The 17,941-nt window shown below is 45.9% G+C and overlaps 1 protein-coding gene across 1 annotated transcript in view; it reads left to right on the top strand.

Moving 5' to 3' along the window:
* LOC142589531 (uncharacterized) overlaps positions 1-14,289 on the top strand; it is a 193,856-nt gene extending 179,567 nt beyond the window's left edge. Inside the window, exons 3-5 of the mRNA XM_075700952.1 lie at positions 3,774-3,954; positions 4,913-6,970; positions 10,802-14,289. Of these exons, the coding sequence (XP_075557067.1) occupies positions 3,774-3,954; positions 4,913-6,970; positions 10,802-11,348 (2,786 nt within the window). The 3' untranslated portion in view covers positions 11,349-14,289. The remainder of the gene's footprint in view (positions 1-3,773; positions 3,955-4,912; positions 6,971-10,801) is intronic.
* The last annotated feature ends 3,652 nt before the right edge of the window (positions 14,290-17,941 follow it).

Genomic DNA, 17,941 nt, shown 5'->3' with positions numbered 1-17,941 from the left:
TTAACGCGACAGCGTTAAGGAGCTCGTGTCGCAGAAAAGCCGGTGTCGTTGGCGTCGGTGTCGGCGGCGTTGGCCGTGAGCGATAAATCCCAGCAGGCACTTCATGAATAAAAAACAACTTGCAAGATGAGCCCATACTCTGTTGAGCAGGGCTCAATGCAATATATTGAACTCGGCATATGCGTGTATGGGTCACGAAAAGCTCAAAAAAAAAGAAGACGTTTTTGTTACCGAAACTGAAGACACCGCCATGACGTCTCTCTGAAGCTGTCGCCGAACGCAAAATATCGAGAGCCAGTGCGACTTTTGGGCACGACCTCCGAGATCACTCTGCTCCTGCGGCGTGTTGAAAAATTCATGGGCGATTGTTTCGTATTTCCGCTAACTCCCAGTTTTGCGTGTCGTCCGCGCATAGGCACTTTTATTGTTGTTGTTATTGTTGTTGTTGTTGTTCTCGTTCATCATCATCTACTCCTTCTTCTTCTTCTTCTTCTTCTCCTTCTTCTTCTTATTATTATTATTATCATTATTATTATTATTATTAGTCTTGTTTCGGAAGTCTGCCTTCCGAATAACACTAGTATTATTTAGAGGCTGTTAGTAAGAACATTAGGCAATTACCAGCCCTGTCGTATTAGCGAGATTGTTTTGTTATGCATGCTACTAATTAGCCAAAGTACCCGCCGTGGTTGCTTAGTGGCTATGGTGTTGGGCTGCTAAGCACGTGGTCGCGGGATCGAGTCCCGGCCACGGTGGCCGCATTTTGATGGGGGAGAAATGCGAAAACACCTGTGTACTTAGATTTAGGTGCATGGTAAAGAACCCCAGGTGGTGCAAATTTCTGTAGCCCCCCACTACTGCGTGCCTGATAACCAGAAAGTGGTTTTGGCACGTAAAACCTCATAATTTTTAAATTAGCCAAAGTGAAATATTGTATGGCCTTTAAGATAAAGTGGAGTTAAACATGTCAAGTATAGCGTAGCGTTGATAGCCGGTGGCTTCTTATACAGGGTGACCCAGCTAACTCTAGCCAAGGTTTAAAAATGTGCCGACGTAGACGAGGAGAATGTGACCAAATGCATATGTAGACCATTGTATGGAACAAATCGCTGTAGTTTTCGTATTCTATTTAATTGCATAATAAGTCAATACTATAAACCAATTTCGCATTTGTTTGCTCTGGGACAAGACTTCGAATGAGAATGTTGTAGAGTGCTCGAAGAAACATTTAATTCAGCAGCTTCTAACTTGCTACGTCATCGGCAATCATTTTTTGTGCGTCCCTATGAAATCCTGTGAAATACGAGAAAAAACACCACCGCCCCTTCAAGTCCGTTAACATGTTCAAACAGCGAAGCTGTGTTAGTTACACTTACACCGAGTGTTACGCCACGTAAGTCAAACTTCGCAAGGTGTCTATATAGTAAATGTTATGTTCCACCATTCTTTCACCTCATTTTAGCTTTTGCGGTAGGCAGCTTGTTCCTCAGGAGTACGCACTACTCGTGGCCTTCGCATAGTTGTAGCTAGGGTGGAATGTGCGGAACCACTAATCCAAAGCCACGCATATTGGGCGCAAGGCCCATCAGTGTGGATGTGGGCGCTGCAATCATGTTGACCATTGGTTGGATTGGTTTGACGACTGTCCTCTATATATTTCTTAATCACGTTACGCACACGTTCGGCTGCGATGGAGAGAACGACGTCGTTGACGGTATGCCCGCAGTCCGCCGTTGTCGCTTGCGTTCAATGTCTCGAGATTGCTCGGTGGCGTGGTTAACAGCATCCACCCGGCATTGTCGCTTGCGATTCTTCAAAATTAAATTGCTTCCCAGTTAAATCTTCCAGCACGTAAAACAACGAATGGCTTATTGGGTACCCCTTTAACCAATGGCTCATAACCCCGTAAACGCGGCCTCCCCATTACGACGACAGAAGGGAAGTGAAATTCTATGCTGGAATGACGAGCGGCAACGCAGCTGGCTGCGGAAGACGGCGACGGCGCTCGGGCCATTGCTGATGACGACAGCTTCAGTGAAGTCAGACAAGGCGCCACAGGGCCCGCATAAGCAGCTTCGCTGTAGAAAGCGCGTGACATGCTCGCTTGCGCGCCGCGATTGCGGTGCTCTCAAACGTGCTGCGTATGAGCGAACAGTGCACTTAGCCTGGTCTAACGCCTCGTCTGCTTATCGCTATCACGTAGCACCACGAGGGGAGCACATCACTGGCTTAAATCGCGATTCCAAGTCGCTGCGCCGTCACTTCTTAAACGGCGGCACATGACAGGCTCGAAATGCGCCGTCCACGCTCAGCACGTTTGAGAGCCCTGCAATCGTGGCGCGCAAGCGGGCGTGTCACGTGCTTTTTCTCACATTTTGTGTTCCTTGTTTAGGACGCAGGAAAGGTGATCGCATAATAACGAGGAAGCCCAAAACGGCCGTATTAGCTGTTTTCTGGAGCGCCACACAACTTAGTAGGGTTAAAGATTGGGCCAGTTGGTTTTGCATGGTGGAGTCATAGCAGCGGGAACTAAAACGTGTATACCAGCAGAACTTCTTGCTGGGCTAGTTGGTGCATGTTACTGCAGTACTAAAGCGCCAAACAGAGGACACAAGAAAAGACGCGGACGAGCACTTGTGCCTGTCTCTTCTTGTGTCGTCTGTTTGGCGCTTTAGTACTTCAGTAAAACATGTACATTTTATTTTCCTCAGTGTATATAAATCCGGCCAAAAAAAAAAGCAGATAGTTGGAAGTTAGCGCTTGTTGCTGTGGGCCTCTTTCTTTGTGCGTACCTTTTATTTCGCGCTAGTATGACCTCGTGAAGCAATACAACTTTCTCAGTGGAAGTTTTGCTCTGAAGTTAATATTTACTAAATTGGCTAATTAATTTTCAACAATTACACAATTAAGCAGAATACAAAAATATTGTGACTTGCTTAGGTCCATTTTAAAACCTTGGCTAAAGTTAGTGAGGCACCTTGTATAGTATGTATAGGGCAACACAATGGGTGCCAAAGGAAGGGAAGCGCTGTCGAGCACGGCGTATGTGTTTTGTGTTTACACAATAGAAGTTTGAAGGCATACGTTGAAGTCGGCTGACGAGAGACAGGGGTAAACAAAAATCACTAAGGCAGGCTTTCTTCATGTGGGAGCACTAAATAAGCTTACGATGATCATGACCATGGGGGCAATGATGATCGTGATGTTGATGAAAATCTTTAGCAGCTGCTGAGAGGAGTGCGGCGGTGGCATAGCAGTAAAATACGCGTGCTGAAATGTTTGACATGCAAAAATAGCTATTCATGAGCGGGAATAGTCACTTTCTCATTGCATTTAATGTTGCCTTTCTGATCAGACACTGCGACAGCAGTGAGAAAAGCAAGGAGGAGCTTCGGCAAGAATAAAAGAAAGTATTAAATGTTTATTTTCAGGGCACGTCTGGATGTTACTACCGTAGAAAAAAGGTCGAGGAAGCAATTCTCAAATGTTCCTGTCGAACTAAAATCGGTGAAGACAGTATAAGTACCTTAAAGAACACTCTAAATACGCTATGCGCCTAGTTTTGCAAGCGTCTAAGCGGTACAACAAACGAGACTCGAATCACTGAGCTTTTACTGTCGTGTCACATCTGTTCGTTATTGATGCGATGTGACACTTTTATTGAACAAAGCATAGTAATCGTTTTTGTGTGTGTGTTAGTGAATAGAGGATATTTGTATGAGCCCGACTCAACGGCGGGATTCCGCGGTGATCATGTCGTCCGTCGCACGCAGACTGCAACCGCACCCTGTTCGGCGAAGTGGGCGCCAAGAACCCGCTGCGCATCGCGGAGCCCTTCCAGAGGAACCTGCCCTTCACCTGCACGCTGTACTTCATCGCGGCCGGCGGAGAGTTCGGTGACATCGTCGAGCTCACGTTCCTCAACTTTCAAGTGGGCTCACTCGAGATGGACAGGTGAGCGAGAAGTCTGCTGAGAGGGCCTGGCTGCTGGCGGCGCATAGCTCGCACTGACGCACGCACTTCACTCTCTCACCTGAGCTCTACTTTCGCGCCAAAGAAATATTGGCCTGGCGAAGAACGTGTTGCCTCTCGACATTGCAAGAAGATTGGATGAAGCCGCATTATTGTGGTGTAGCCCTCCCTTTTGCACCATCATGTAAGCTAACGGTAGTCTAGTTCTCTTAACAATTAAAGATTTATTGAAAAGTCCTAATGTTATTTTTGCTGTTTTATGATCCTTCACTAAAGCGTGCGAAATACATATTGTGTGCGCGGAAGTGTGCATGCGTGTGTCTCGTTTCTCGTGCGCTCACAACTGGCAACCAGTAAATCCTGCCCCTGTCCTTCAGGGCTGCCCGGATTTCACGTGCCTGACCTCTGAAACCGACAATAATGTGCGCGAATACATGAACGCGATAGTTCGCGTTCGCGAATACATTCGACGCGATAGTTAAATTTGTTCCGTAGGGCTCTGCCTCTAGGCCTGTCTGTTACACGGCGCTGTAGAGAAATGCAAATCAATACGTTTTATGGCAACGATTGCTTCTCCTCAGCTCCTGCAATGGCTTTGAATGTAGATTCCTTGCAGGACCTGGGGCGGCTTGCACGAACATTTAATAACAAAAATAATAACGAAATTGAGAATGCTTTCTCGAATGTTCCATAGACAACGGCTAGTCCGCACGCGTTTTTAAATTCGCTATGATTTTCGCTATTAAATGTTCATGCAAGCCGTCTTCGAAGACAACAAATTGATGCAATAGGATGGCATTGCGGCGCTATATCAACTGATGAGTATTTTGGCCGATTTCTGAAGCGAGGTTTCACGCTTGCAAATTAGCTGTTAAGCCTTTGTTTTTAGCGCTTAGGTAATGCCAACTTTTGGCTATTCTTCCTTTAACTAAACCTGCAGGAACCAGTCGGCGACCTGCTTCAACGGCCATCTCCAAGTCATCGAGCCTGCTACGTCGGCGCCCATCGTGCGAACCCCGCAGACCCGAGGCTTCAGTCAGATCCTGTCCGCGGTGCGCGGCGAACCGGCCACTCCACACTTGACGTCCCTCTACGATGGCTCCGGCGGGGAGCCGGAGTTCGGCCACTTCTGCGGCGACATGGCCACCAATGGCGGTGGCGCAACCTTCTTCTCGGACCGCAACAATGTCACGCTGGTCGTGTCCGTGCCCAGCCGCGCCTCCCTGCATGCGTTCAGCTTCAGCTTGTATCTGACATTTCGGTTTCACCCTAAGAGGCCCTCCCGGACGCGCTATGGCACATCCGACAGCCCCTACGACGTCGGCATCGCGACTGCAGGAACGTACTGCGACCGCATCTTCGAGCATTGCGACCGCAAGCAGTGCAAAATCCGCTCACCAAACTTCCCGGGATTCTACCTGCGAAATTTCACCTGCACGTTCACCGTTCGTCAAATGGTGGCTCCACCTGGCAAGCAAGCGCAGATCGTCCTCTACCAAGACAACGAATACAAGATCTCCATTTACACAGGCCGCAGTACCGCGACGACCTTCTCCCAGAGGGCGCTCACCATTGACTGTCTCGGGGACGTTGTCAAAATCTACGACGGGCCCAGTGTGGACAATTCCCCGCTGCTGAGTGAATTCTGTGGCACTGGTGTGCTGCCGGAAGTGGTATCCAGTGGACCGGAAGTGACGGTGGTGCTCCGCAGCGTGACCGCGCAGCAGTTGCACGGCTCGCGGCTTGAGCTCAATGTGAAGGTGCGCTTCGTGGACGTGGAGGAATTCAGGCTCGGTCAGGGCAGGTGTGATTTCCACATCGACGGTAAGGTGGAGCGCCAAGGCCTTGTCCACACACCGGCACACACGGTCCCGCCCAACACTACTTGCCGGTACCGCTTTCACGGTAGGTCGCCCACCGATCGCGTCTGGGTCTACTTCCTCTCGTACTTCGTCGAAGACAAGCATCGCTGGTCGAGCGAAGAGAAGTGTGACGTGTCTAGCATCGAAGTCCTGGACGTGCCTCTGCAAAGTTCCAGGCCCGGAAACAACAGTTCAAGCGAAGCCTCTAACGCCAGCGCTGCCGTGGACTTTACCGGAATGTCGTACCGCTTCTGTGAAAAGAACTCTCCTCGCATATGCGCGAGAGCTGCAGAATATCCTCAGTTCATACCACTTCGTCCATGTAGGCACCCTGATGAGTCCTACCTGTCTAGCGGACCCGAGCTGCTTCTCCAGCAAAACTTCTACAAAACCGTGGAGTTGCCTGTTCGCAGAAGCTCCTTCTCAGCTCGGTACGAGTTTGTGGACACCGAGCAACAGGGCGCGGACATGGGACCACGGCATGGGCCTTGCCATAGGCACTTTCAGAGCAGCAACTCCAAATTCGGCATGGTGGCCTCGCCGAAAAACGTCTTTCTGTATGGTCGCGGAGGCCGCGAGAACGTCACCTGCTCGTACTACTACTCCGGCATGTCCTCTGAGAAGCTGAGGCTTTACCTCGTCACCTTGAACCTACCGACATCGGGATGCGAACACTACTACGACGAAGTAACGCAGAGGTACAACTGCCGCGTTACCGGTCGCCAGTCGAGTCGCATATCGCTTTTGCATGTCATGGACCACTGGGGTGACACTTACACTCCTATCGGCTGTTTCTGCAACGTCACCTCGCAACCCCGCAAGCCCATTCTCATCGAGTCGGTGGGCAACAACGTCACGCTGACGTTCACCATAAGCGGCATGACTTCGTTGGAGGATTTCAACAACTACGGCTTCGAGGCGACGTACGAGTTCCGGCCTGCGACTTCATGCGACACCAGCACGGAGTTGAGGAACGGTTCGCAGGGCGAGCTGACGTTCACGGCTCCCGCCAGCGTGGCCGACCAGGAGCTCCCGCTGCGGTGCCGGTGGTTCATCGAGGCCTCGCCTCGCAAGTACCTCTACCTGAAGTTCCAGGGCCGCGACGGGTCCCGCGGATGCCCCGACTCGGGAAACAGGTGGGCTCTTCGTTTCGTGCGTTACAAGTTGTGTGGCTGCATTACTAGGACTCTCTCCCCGAGAATAGCCATATTATGCGCTAACGGCTGAGGACGCCACCTTAATTTCTCGCACCCGCCTGCCTTTGACGTCATGGATTTTAGCAGCGTACTTGTTTATCAGTAAAAAGAACTGTATTGCTCGTTGAAGGAGTAAAGACATCAAGCTAGAAAGTTCGAAGAAACACTCATGTGCAAATGCAACCTAAGTATGAGGAGATATGTTAATGCCCATGAGGTCACACAAATGTAACAGCTCTGAGGATTTGGCATACAGTGGAAAAAGAAAACTGAGCTTTATTTTCTTCTCAATAATGGACTAATATCCGACAACATAGGCTTTGGAAGAATAGGTTGACAGTATAAAGTAGATATTTGTATTTATAGTCACATTATTTTTGAAATCTTTCTATATACGTTATTTTCAGTAAACTGCTAGATACCGATTGATGAATTGCAGCGCAGGTATACACAAGGACAGAAGAAGCGAGACGACAGACCAGCGCTAATTTAAAAAAAAAAAAAAAACTCTATTTTCGGCGACCCGTGTTTGTACCCGTCACTCATCACATTGCGCATTCGTAATTCACACCCTTAGCAAGGTTAACTTCTTATCTGACAAGTGCGCAGATGGCGTGTTGACACATCCAGTCAAGTCGCGGCATAATCTACTAGAATCATGCTAGATACAGCTTCCCAATACAGCCAGAAGCCGCGTAGGAGTATGGAGCCCAAACAAAACGTGTTGCTTCGCTGTTTTAGTGGGCAGCAGTGATATTATCGGTTTTATTTTTTGTCATTATCGCTGATGACGAAAGTATTACCCACTAGGCCTAATCTTAGTGTCAACTAATGCGTTTTACAGGCCGTAAGTCGCTGCAGCTGTCCCACAACTGTTCCCAGTTGAGAGGATGTCTGAGGTTATCATCTCTTCTATGAAAAATACGCCTCAAGATATTTAGTCACTCTGGGCCTCGGCTGTCTGTTCTTCTGTAGTAATGGCATATTTAGCTTTGTACATTAATTCAATTCAATTCCATTTATTTTTCCTTTTCGATGAGGAGCAGGAAGGAGGAATCTTGGGAATCAGCTTGACCGCTTAGAGGGCGATAACAGCTGTAGCAACGTTAATTGCTCTCGGAAATAGTAAAGCAGGTAACACTTTGACGGACAGTATACATATTCGCACACCTTTATACAATGAATAAATATACGTAAATAAATGACACACTTGTACATATGTAGACATATATCTACACCACAAAATAACACAATGGAGCATTTGTATCCCCGTACTTTACATTCGTACGTAGAAAACACATATTAAACAAACAAGCATGTAACTCATTGTTTTTCAGACGGATATTGCTTCTTGTAATGAAATTAAAACCATATAATACAATTATTAGCATCAATCAACTATGGAATGCATGCTTATATCAAAGTCTATTTCCATCGCCTTAAGGTAGTGCCGTTCGCCCATTACCAATACTAAATAGCGAGAATCCAAACATTTTATATATTGCACATTGCTAATAAGAAATTTCAACCAGCATCCAACAGCATTCACTGGATAAAGAAACCAAATAATATTTACCCTTTGCAAAGCACATTTCACAGATATAAATGATTTTATCTGCATTCAACTTTTCAAAAAATTACGCTTAACGAAAAGAAAAAGAACAATAAGACAGTACATGAATGCAGACAAACAATACATCACAATAGATACCTTGAGTGCCGACAGCGGGCTCTGGCGGGACGTGAAAGTTCTGCTTACTTAACTTATTTAACAGTACGGGCGTAGTGCAAGACAACGGCAGGGAATGATAATGTGCTCTACATACGGGGACCGCACCGACCTCTTCGTGCCGTGTCTGCCACAGATGTCTTCGTGCTGTGCCGTGTCTGTACACTTGACAACTTTTAGATTGTTAGAATTTGTGTGATATTTATACTAGAAACCAACCCAATAGGAGGCGGAAATTATGTAATGAGAACGCCGGAAGAATGTCACAAAGCGTAAACAAGCATTTTTGTCCGGTGATCCAATGGTGCGTTAGCTATGGCCATGTACTACCACTTGGTTGTGGGATTCGATTTCGCAGCCTCGCCCGACGCCAAAGCCGCAACCACGGCGGGCCGCTGTGTGGCTAAGCTGAGCACAGAGCGCGCAGTCCTTGTTTATGCCGTGTATGAAGTGCCGTGAACGGGCAGATGTGCACCGCCATCGTGACGCCTCTTCCATTTTCTTTTTTGTATGTAGAAACCAGCATTTAATGAACTCTTCTGATGTGTTTTTCCGTCAATAAATGGAGCTAATAAATGCTCCATCTGCATGCTTTTGCTAAGCTTTCAACGCGCATATTTCTTTCTTTCCGTTTTTCATTTTCAGTGCGAATCAAAATACAAATTTTGTTATCATCGCGCTGTGTTCTCAGAAGATTTCTTCATTTTTATTGTGTGGAAAATATTTAGAGCTATATGTGTGCGGCAATAATAACCCGTGAGGTGTTTTTCAATCCTTTCGTGAAATTATTTTTTATCCTTCTAATTTTCTTAAGATACTTAAATACATCTAAGTGCGTTGTATATAAACAGCAGCGCCCATGCATAAACATCTATCAAGAATAGTTGCGTCTTTATAGGCTAAACACTGATTCGCATTCCGAAACAATTATTCGTACGGAAGCAACATTTGCCCTTGATAGCTAATTTAAACAAAACTGATGCTGTGAAAAAATTAATTAGAAAAAATTAAGGGTTGAGCGGAACACGTCGCCGACACGGGGGAACAAGCACGCAGACAAACAGACATGGGGAAACGATATGGAAAACGTCGTTTCGCATGCGTACTCTTTTTTATTCGCCATTTCTTTTGCCTATCGTTGAAGAAAACAAGCCCAGCGGGTTATCGCTTCCGCCATGAACCCCTTGCTTCGCATGTAGCAAGGAATAGCAGTAGGAAGACAACCCAACACCTGCGTGAAAGTAGCAGCTATGTGAGCAAATACGTTGTCAAACGAAGAGTTTCGTTTTGCCGTGCCCTCGACAAAATGGCGGACGGCGCTTTGCTGCAAGTCAATAGATGGCGCTTGATATTTTGAATATTCCCTGTTATCATCGCATTGCTAGTCGCTTGTATTATTAATTATTTATGAGTCACAAGTGCTGTTTCGATTGAGTGGCTCCTTCTAAATCTGTGCTGGAAATAGCGGAAACCATGCATATATTACCAGTAGCAGGTAATATTTCGGCCTACTTTCTATCTTTACTGAATTTTGTCACTATGGTAAATACAGCGAGCAATATTACCATTCAAATGCATAAGCTACTACTTGCAGAGAAGAACCAACCTTAAGTTGGTTTTCATTTTGTCGTAAGTTAAAAGGATAAAGTTCTCGCATGCATTTTTTTTTCGTCTTTCATCTAATTGATAAGAATCTATACTGCACTTCGCGTCAGAAGCCATTCAGTCAGAAGACAAAAACAAAGGAATCAGACAATTGCTAAAATCAAAGTTTTTTTTCCTTTTTCGGTATAATTATTATTAAGAAAAGCAACATCCTTTTCAGTCCCCCGTATTCAAGTAAAATAAAGGTCGCAAGACCACAAGGGAAGATTGAGAAATCCTAAGGGAGCCATATTGTGGCACACGAACCTGTGACCTAGCGCTTGTGCTCATCTATCCCTGCTTAAACGGCACTTATGTAACGCCCCCACACAACGCGCCGTCATCCCGGCCGAATGTATGACGTCCCCGTGGTGAAACGTCGCCTTCTGCTTTTTCAGGTTCGTGGTGTACGCAGACGGCATCATGCAGCCCGTGGCTGTCGTCTGCTCCGGCGGCATCCACGAGGAGACGTCGCTGTCCTCGTCCACGGACTTCGACATCTTCTCGGCTTCGTGGTACAATGACTCCAGCGAGCGACAGCACCACGCCCTGGCAGACCGCGTGGTGATCGAGGTGGTCGCGTTTCGCGCCGCCCAGTTCCGGCTGCGGTGGCTGGAGGTGACCAGGCCTTTCCTGAAGACCTCGTCGGGGCTCACGCTGCGAAACGTGAACTGCCTCTACGAGTGTCCAGAGCTCAGCGCGTGCATATCGCCTGAGCTCTGGTGCGACGGCACCGTCCACTGTCCCTCGGGACATGACGAGAAGCCCGAGCACTGCCGGCGCTTCCCGACCTTCTACGTCGCGCTAGGAGCCGGCGCAGGGTTCGTCGTCATCTGCGCCGGACTCGCGGCCGCCCTGCTGTGGTGTCGGGGCAAGGGCAAAACCAAGGAGGAACCGCGCATGCGCCCCGCCGACGAAATGCAGCTGGAGAGCCCGGACAGCTGACCCTGGCATTCGATTCTGGACCCCGCGGTCGACGGTCCAGAATCTCAGGAGACGGCCGTGGCTTCCACGGGCACGCCCGTGGTACGCCCCATCGACGTGGTTATGTCCATGATGCCCGCTTCTGGTGGAATACAGGCGGCACTGCATGGAACGCTCTCTTCGTCCAGGGCTCGGCGCACGGACGTGTCCCCGCCGCCGGCGTACACGGCCGCCGACGCAGCGGCGGACATCTACGTCATCAAGACGATGAGGTCGCCCTGTCTTTAGTACGGCGACGTTTGTGCTTGCTGTGCAAGTGAAAACTACTGCATTGCCTTGAAACTAACCGAATGAACGGTAGGTGCGTGGTGGTGAATCTGGGCCGCCGCTTTGTCCACATTGAACGTCGGACACGTCCTGGTAGCGCGTGGTGCCACGGATGCAGCGTAAGAGGATTGAAGCATTCGCCTCGTGAGCCACTTAAAACAAGGTGCGTCGGCAATGAGCGTGCTCATCGTGTTTTTTGTGATCTTCGATGTCGTCCAGGGAGTTCTAACTCTTTTAAGTGTAGTGTTCTATATTGTGAAAACATACCACCGTTAAAGAAAAAAAGAAACGAGAAACGAATGTGTTATCGACTGTTCTGTATATACTGATGGTGTCTTGCGAAAGACAAACAAAATGCTCACACTTGTGATGTAGTGTCTTAAAGAGTGCATGCATCGTGGCAGAGTTTATATTTCTCCTTAAAATGATAAGGGGGCATATTCTGTATATAGGGCGACGCGTTCGGCCTCGGAGTGAAGTATTAGCCAAGTATATGTACGTGACAGGAGTTCAATGTGGTTTTTGTGGTTCCAGCACTTCTCTTAGACAACGTCTCTTAAGTGTCCGTCTACGTCTACCTAAGATTCCTACACGACTTTATACTCCAGCTTACGTCGAGCATTTGGTGCCGTTTAATCACATTCGGCTTAATAATTCACTCGGCCATACTGCTACCAAATGGCAGAGGTATACATCCAGTTGTGCAAGAAGAGAAAGAAAAAAGAATTCGGCGTTATGACAAAATAATTTTTACATCAATAATGAATCGTTTACATAATTCTTTGTAACTTGAGTATATCGAAGTGACCGAGTTGCTTCAGTTTCTCATAAAACATATGTAATTAATTGCATCACTTGCTCGATAAAATTAGAATATTAAAAAGCGTTATTACTGTGGTCTCCACAGAAACATTTATGCTCTCCTTTGCCTTATTACCAAATAGACAAACAAGATTTCTAAGTTTCAGGATGCGAAGTGATTGACTGTATGTGTATGTTATGCAAAGAGCTGTCAAAGCGAGTTTTTTCACAGCGTGATGAGCTGATAATTAAGTGTGAAGTGCCCGTTTCGTTCATGTCAATCTTCCTTGAAACTTAAAAAATGCCCAGTAACACCATTACTTTCCCAGTCAATCCTCATAATGACTAGTACGTTACAAACAGAGAAAACCTACTTTCACTTTATATTTGTAAGTTTGCGTGTACAAAGCAGGATTTTCCTGTACAGGTGGATAAACTGGCTGCCTCTTCTTGTTCATTTTGCTAAAAACGCCTTTGTCCCAACTAACGAGCTAAGTATATGACGTAGAAAATCAGTTCTGAGGAAGCACTCAAGTTGGAGGAAAATTAATGAAAGGGAAAAGGTATGATCGTGCGGTGATAAAGCATCGTGTGGCCTGTTGGTATGCTGATGCTGCAACCTGAATTGCAGCATGCCAGAACAAAATCACGGGTTCCATTCTCAGCCATAGCAGCCGCATATGAGGGGGGGGGGGGTAGCGGCGAGTGCTAAACGCCAAATGCATTCGTGTACTTAGATAACGGTGCACCTTAAGGAACCCTGTGCGGCTCAAATTAATCTGGGGCACTTCGCTACACCCCTTCTCTCATAGTCCCAGTAGTATTTGGGACAATAAACCCCTCGAATTAATCAATAAATCCGTGGAAAATAAAATACTGCGTTGGCGTATTTGGTTGTCTGTGACGGCAGAATGATATCGCACAAGATAGCGTAAATTTTATCTAAGGCTGATAGCTAGAATGTAAATTGCTACTTACAAACGGTGCCGCGTGACTGTGATCCGATGGCTGGGTAGAATGTATTTTGGTTAACACTCCTGATTTAAATTTTAGAAGGATTAAATCCAATGTTCATTCCAATGTGCAAAAGATCTCAGGAGGATATGGGTATATACGCCGGGAACGTCTATGACCCCGTTTTGTAAAAGTTTAGCATGCTATTGTTAGTCCTGCACTCAGCAATCACGGCAAGACATAAATAATTGATTTATACGCAGTGTGTTTTTTCTCAACTGTACAATATTTTTATAAAGAATGCTATGAGCGTCGAGAGCGTGAAGCTTTGGCTGAGGAGTTTCTAGGCGAGGAATATTCAGAAGAGTGATTAGCCAAAATTTGTTAATTGCCTCTTTATTATAACCTTGGACGCACCTGCTTGTGTGAAACATCTGGAAACAGCGATATTTTAATGCATTACCATTCTTTAAATCTTGTAAATGTCAGCTAATTCTAGATACTTCTAATGGAATTTCAACGCTCAGTCCAGGCAATGGCGAAATTCGTTCTGAGAAACCGACAGCATGTAGACATAGACTCATTAGTCGTGGAAGACCGCACTGGGCTGCCGGATTTGTTTTTTAAGTGCATTACATGTCGTTATGGCATTGCAGCGGTGCAACTTTATTTGTCGAGGGTAATACGTATGCGGCTGTGAAAGAATATACGAATATGGAATACCTTGTACGATAGTTTGGATGTAGTGGCAAATTATGCTGGCTTCTCATTTCACTTTTGTGCAGATAAAGCAATGAATGAAACTGTATAAGACGCTGAGCTGTTTGAATGCGTTCTTATTTTCCTTTTGATCAAAAGAACATTAAAATTCTGGATTTTAGGTTTGTGTCTTGTGTGTTTTCAATCTGGTCTATCGCCAGTAATGGGGCTCTCAACGCATGAACACGAAAAGCCTGGGACTTTTACAGATTCCTCGCTACGACGTCCAACACCTCTCTGTCCGGATAATTTTAACCTAACTGGACTCGAGACCGTTCTCTGAGTCAAACGTACTCGTACTGTGGCCACATGCATTACTGGCACCCAAAAAGCGGTTCGTGCGCTAGTACAGTACTTGAAGTACACCGGTTTCAGAGACCGCCTCTAGTACTCCTTTGCATTCTCCCACGTGCACTCAGTGCTCTCTCTCTTCCTCTTTCCCTCTTTCTGTTCTCCTTTCGCTTATCCCCAGTGTACGCTAGCAAACCAAACGCTCGCCTGGTGTAACTCCCTACCTGTTCTCCTCTTGTTTTCTCTTTTTCTTTAAGCGTTGAACAAAACATGTAATAACATAATCATGTTGGGCTGTTTGAGGAGACCTGTGGTTGCAATATATCCCAGAACAATCATTTACACACAAGTGAGGGGAAAGGCAGGAAGTTAACGTGAAGGAAAATTCTGTTTACTACCCCACACTAGGGAAGGGGGGAAGATGAGGTAAAGGGATAAGAAATTAGAAAGAGAGAAAGGGAGCACAGACACACACTCACAGCCGATCACTATCACCGCATACTACCACAGCACAAGATCGCATGTAGCACAACAAGCACAATTTCAGGCTGCGGTCACTCATGAAAGTCTGTTTATTTTATTTACAGAATACTGCAGGTCTGAGAGAGGGCCCAAGCAGGAGGGTCATAAAAATGTATCCAAGCAACGCGTACAAATATTAGTATATAACAAGATCATATACCTAGCAACGAAGAGGAGCAGTAATTGTAAAACCAGAAAAATGAAAAGAAAAAAAGGCACGAACCGTACAAATATTAGCAATAGCAACAAGTACAGGGCAATGAAGCGTAGCAACACAATGATACATAACGTTGTTTACGAACTTGAAACAACACCAAATTGTCAAAAGCATGTCACACGCAGATACAAACACACAAAAAACATTTTACGAGGCCATTACTGCGGCTAACGAGACACGGGATAATCGAACACAAGAAAACAGATAAGTGTAGGTATAAATTCGTAGTACATTACTGCCAGTGAGATCAAGGACTTCTAAAGAGTTCTATGTTCTAAAAAATCAGCATTGTATAACTGTGAAAAAGTTAGGTTGTGCCAATCTGCTATGGTACGTGGAAAGAAAGAATATTTAAAAAGGTTAATTCGGGTGTCATAAGGTGTTAAAGAGTCATCATGACGATGCCGTGTTGCACGTGCTGTTAGAGGTTCTAAATAAGCATCTGGGTGTATGAACAAGAAATTATTCTTGAGCGAAAACAGAAATTTTAGTCTCTGTATTTTTCTTCGTAATTGTAGAGTCTGTATGTTATGCTGCGTCATTAGACTATAGGGAGAGTCATTTGTACGATATTTATAATAAATGAACCTGATAGCTTTACGCTGTATCATTTCAAGAGCATCAATGTTAGTTTTTGTATAGGGATCCCAGACAATGCTGGCGTATTCGAGTTTAGGTCAAATTAGAGATGTATAAGCTATTAACCTAGGTCTTAGCTTATGTCTGAGAAAGCAGTTTCCTGACCGAAGAGTTACATATGTTAGAGATGTGAGTACTCCAAAAGAGGTTGTTGGCTATTGTGATTCCCAAGTACTTGTACTCGCTGACTTCCGCAAGCAGTTCGGAACCTAGTTTGTAGACAAATGACACTTTTTAAACTTTTCTTTTTAGTTATTGACATGTACACTGTTTTACTGGTATTTAATTCCATGCTCCACTGACGACACCACGAAAGAATGCTTTGGATATTAGAGTTTAGTACTAATTGATCTTCATGACAGGTAATTTCCTAATATAGTACACAATCATCCGCCAATAATCTAATTTGAACATGCGGGTATAATTTCATTCGTAATTCCATTAATGTATATCAAGAATAGCAAAGGGCCCAGCACACTGCCCTGGGGCACTCCAGATGATGCTGGAAGTTCGTTAGATGAGTGATCACTAATTGAAACAAACTACATGCGGTCAGTCAGATAAGCAGCCACCCAATTCACTAAGTAGGTTGGAAGGTTAATTGATTCTAGTTTATTAATAAGCTTGCTATGTGATACAACATCGAACGCTTTTCTAAAATCTAAACATATTAGATCAATTTGAGCGGCCCTATCAAGAACACTAGCAAAATTGTGAATAACTGTTGTTAATTATGTCACAGTAGAAAAACTCTTGCGAAAATCATGTTGGCAAAAAGAAAGTATGTTGTTATCCCCTATAAACTTATTAATATCATTAGCTATGATATGCTCAAGTAGTTTGCAACATGATGAAGTTAGCGATATAGGACAATAACTTGTTACTACTCTGGGCGCCACCTTTTTTCGCCTCAAGCCTGTTGCAAGCCTGCAAGCCTCAAGCCTGTTGTGCTGCTGAGTGCCTCAGAAGCCCTCAGCTTCCATTGCTTGTAAGGTCGGCATTCAATGGTTTGCTTTAATAATGAGTTTTAATCAAAGCGAGCTAGCGCAACAGCGAGCGACCCTCTCTGTATGATGTGGCGAGGACGGTACCACAGAGCGTGTTGACGGGTTTCCTCGCGACCACGGTTACAGTGAACTAGAAAGGGCCGGTGCAGGGTGCGTGGAGGCCGAAACGCATAGTAGCACGTGACGCCGCCGCTGCGCTGCAATCGCTCTCTCTTGCAGGCGGCGCCTGTAGCGTGGATCTAGAGCGCTTGTTAGGTGGTGTTTCGCCCGCTTTCTATGAGTGTCTGCTGCTTTTAATTTGTGAACATAGAAGCTCACGTCAAAAAAAAAAAAAGAACGAGGCCGGCTGATCATGTGTGACATTATTCGTTTGTGCAGTTTTTTTTTATTTTCCAGGACGTTACTTAATGTGATGTTGGAATGTGCGCCAAGGAGACAACCATCGTAGAGTGTACCTGCCTATTTTCAACTTACTTTCGCTGTTACGGGGACTAAGATTTTCTGAAGTAGAGCAAGCAGCAGGAATTTTGTAATGCAGTTCATTTGTTTTTGTGCCCACTACCATAGCAATTAATTCTGTCATTGCATTAGTGTGGGGAAACTGTTCCAGACCTCAATTTTAAGTGCACTACCAGCTCTTGTGTATGTCACATACTCTGTGATGCCTGTATATATTCAGCACTTAGTTACAGATTACATAGGCCATGAGCGTGTGCCCCTTTTGTGAAATGCTGTACTTCCCCAGTGACAACAATGGTGTCCTATGGATATCATATGGACATCCACTGCCAGGACATGGATATCATGCCAGGACATAACCTTTTGGACGTAGTTTCCGTGTCCTGCAGACGTCCGTTGCATGTCCACGAGGGACATCATGAGGACATACTGCGAGCATGTTACGGACGTATGACAGCGCCTTTTGCATAGTGTTCGCCATAATGTAAATTGCGGTCGCAGCACAAGCGGTCTGATGGACCAACGGGCTCCCACGCATCCAGAACAGATTACGTTGTGTCCAAATGTTACGCGCGCACGCATGTGTGTCAAGTGCAGCATATACTCCGTATTCTTCTAGGCCGTGCGCCAAGCGCAAT

The sequence above is a fragment of the Dermacentor variabilis genome, chromosome 8, assembly GCF_050947875.1.
Source record: "Dermacentor variabilis isolate Ectoservices chromosome 8, ASM5094787v1, whole genome shotgun sequence".
Taxonomy (NCBI): domain Eukaryota; kingdom Metazoa; phylum Arthropoda; class Arachnida; order Ixodida; family Ixodidae; genus Dermacentor; species Dermacentor variabilis.
This window is presented reverse-complemented; position numbering and strand designations above follow the sequence as displayed.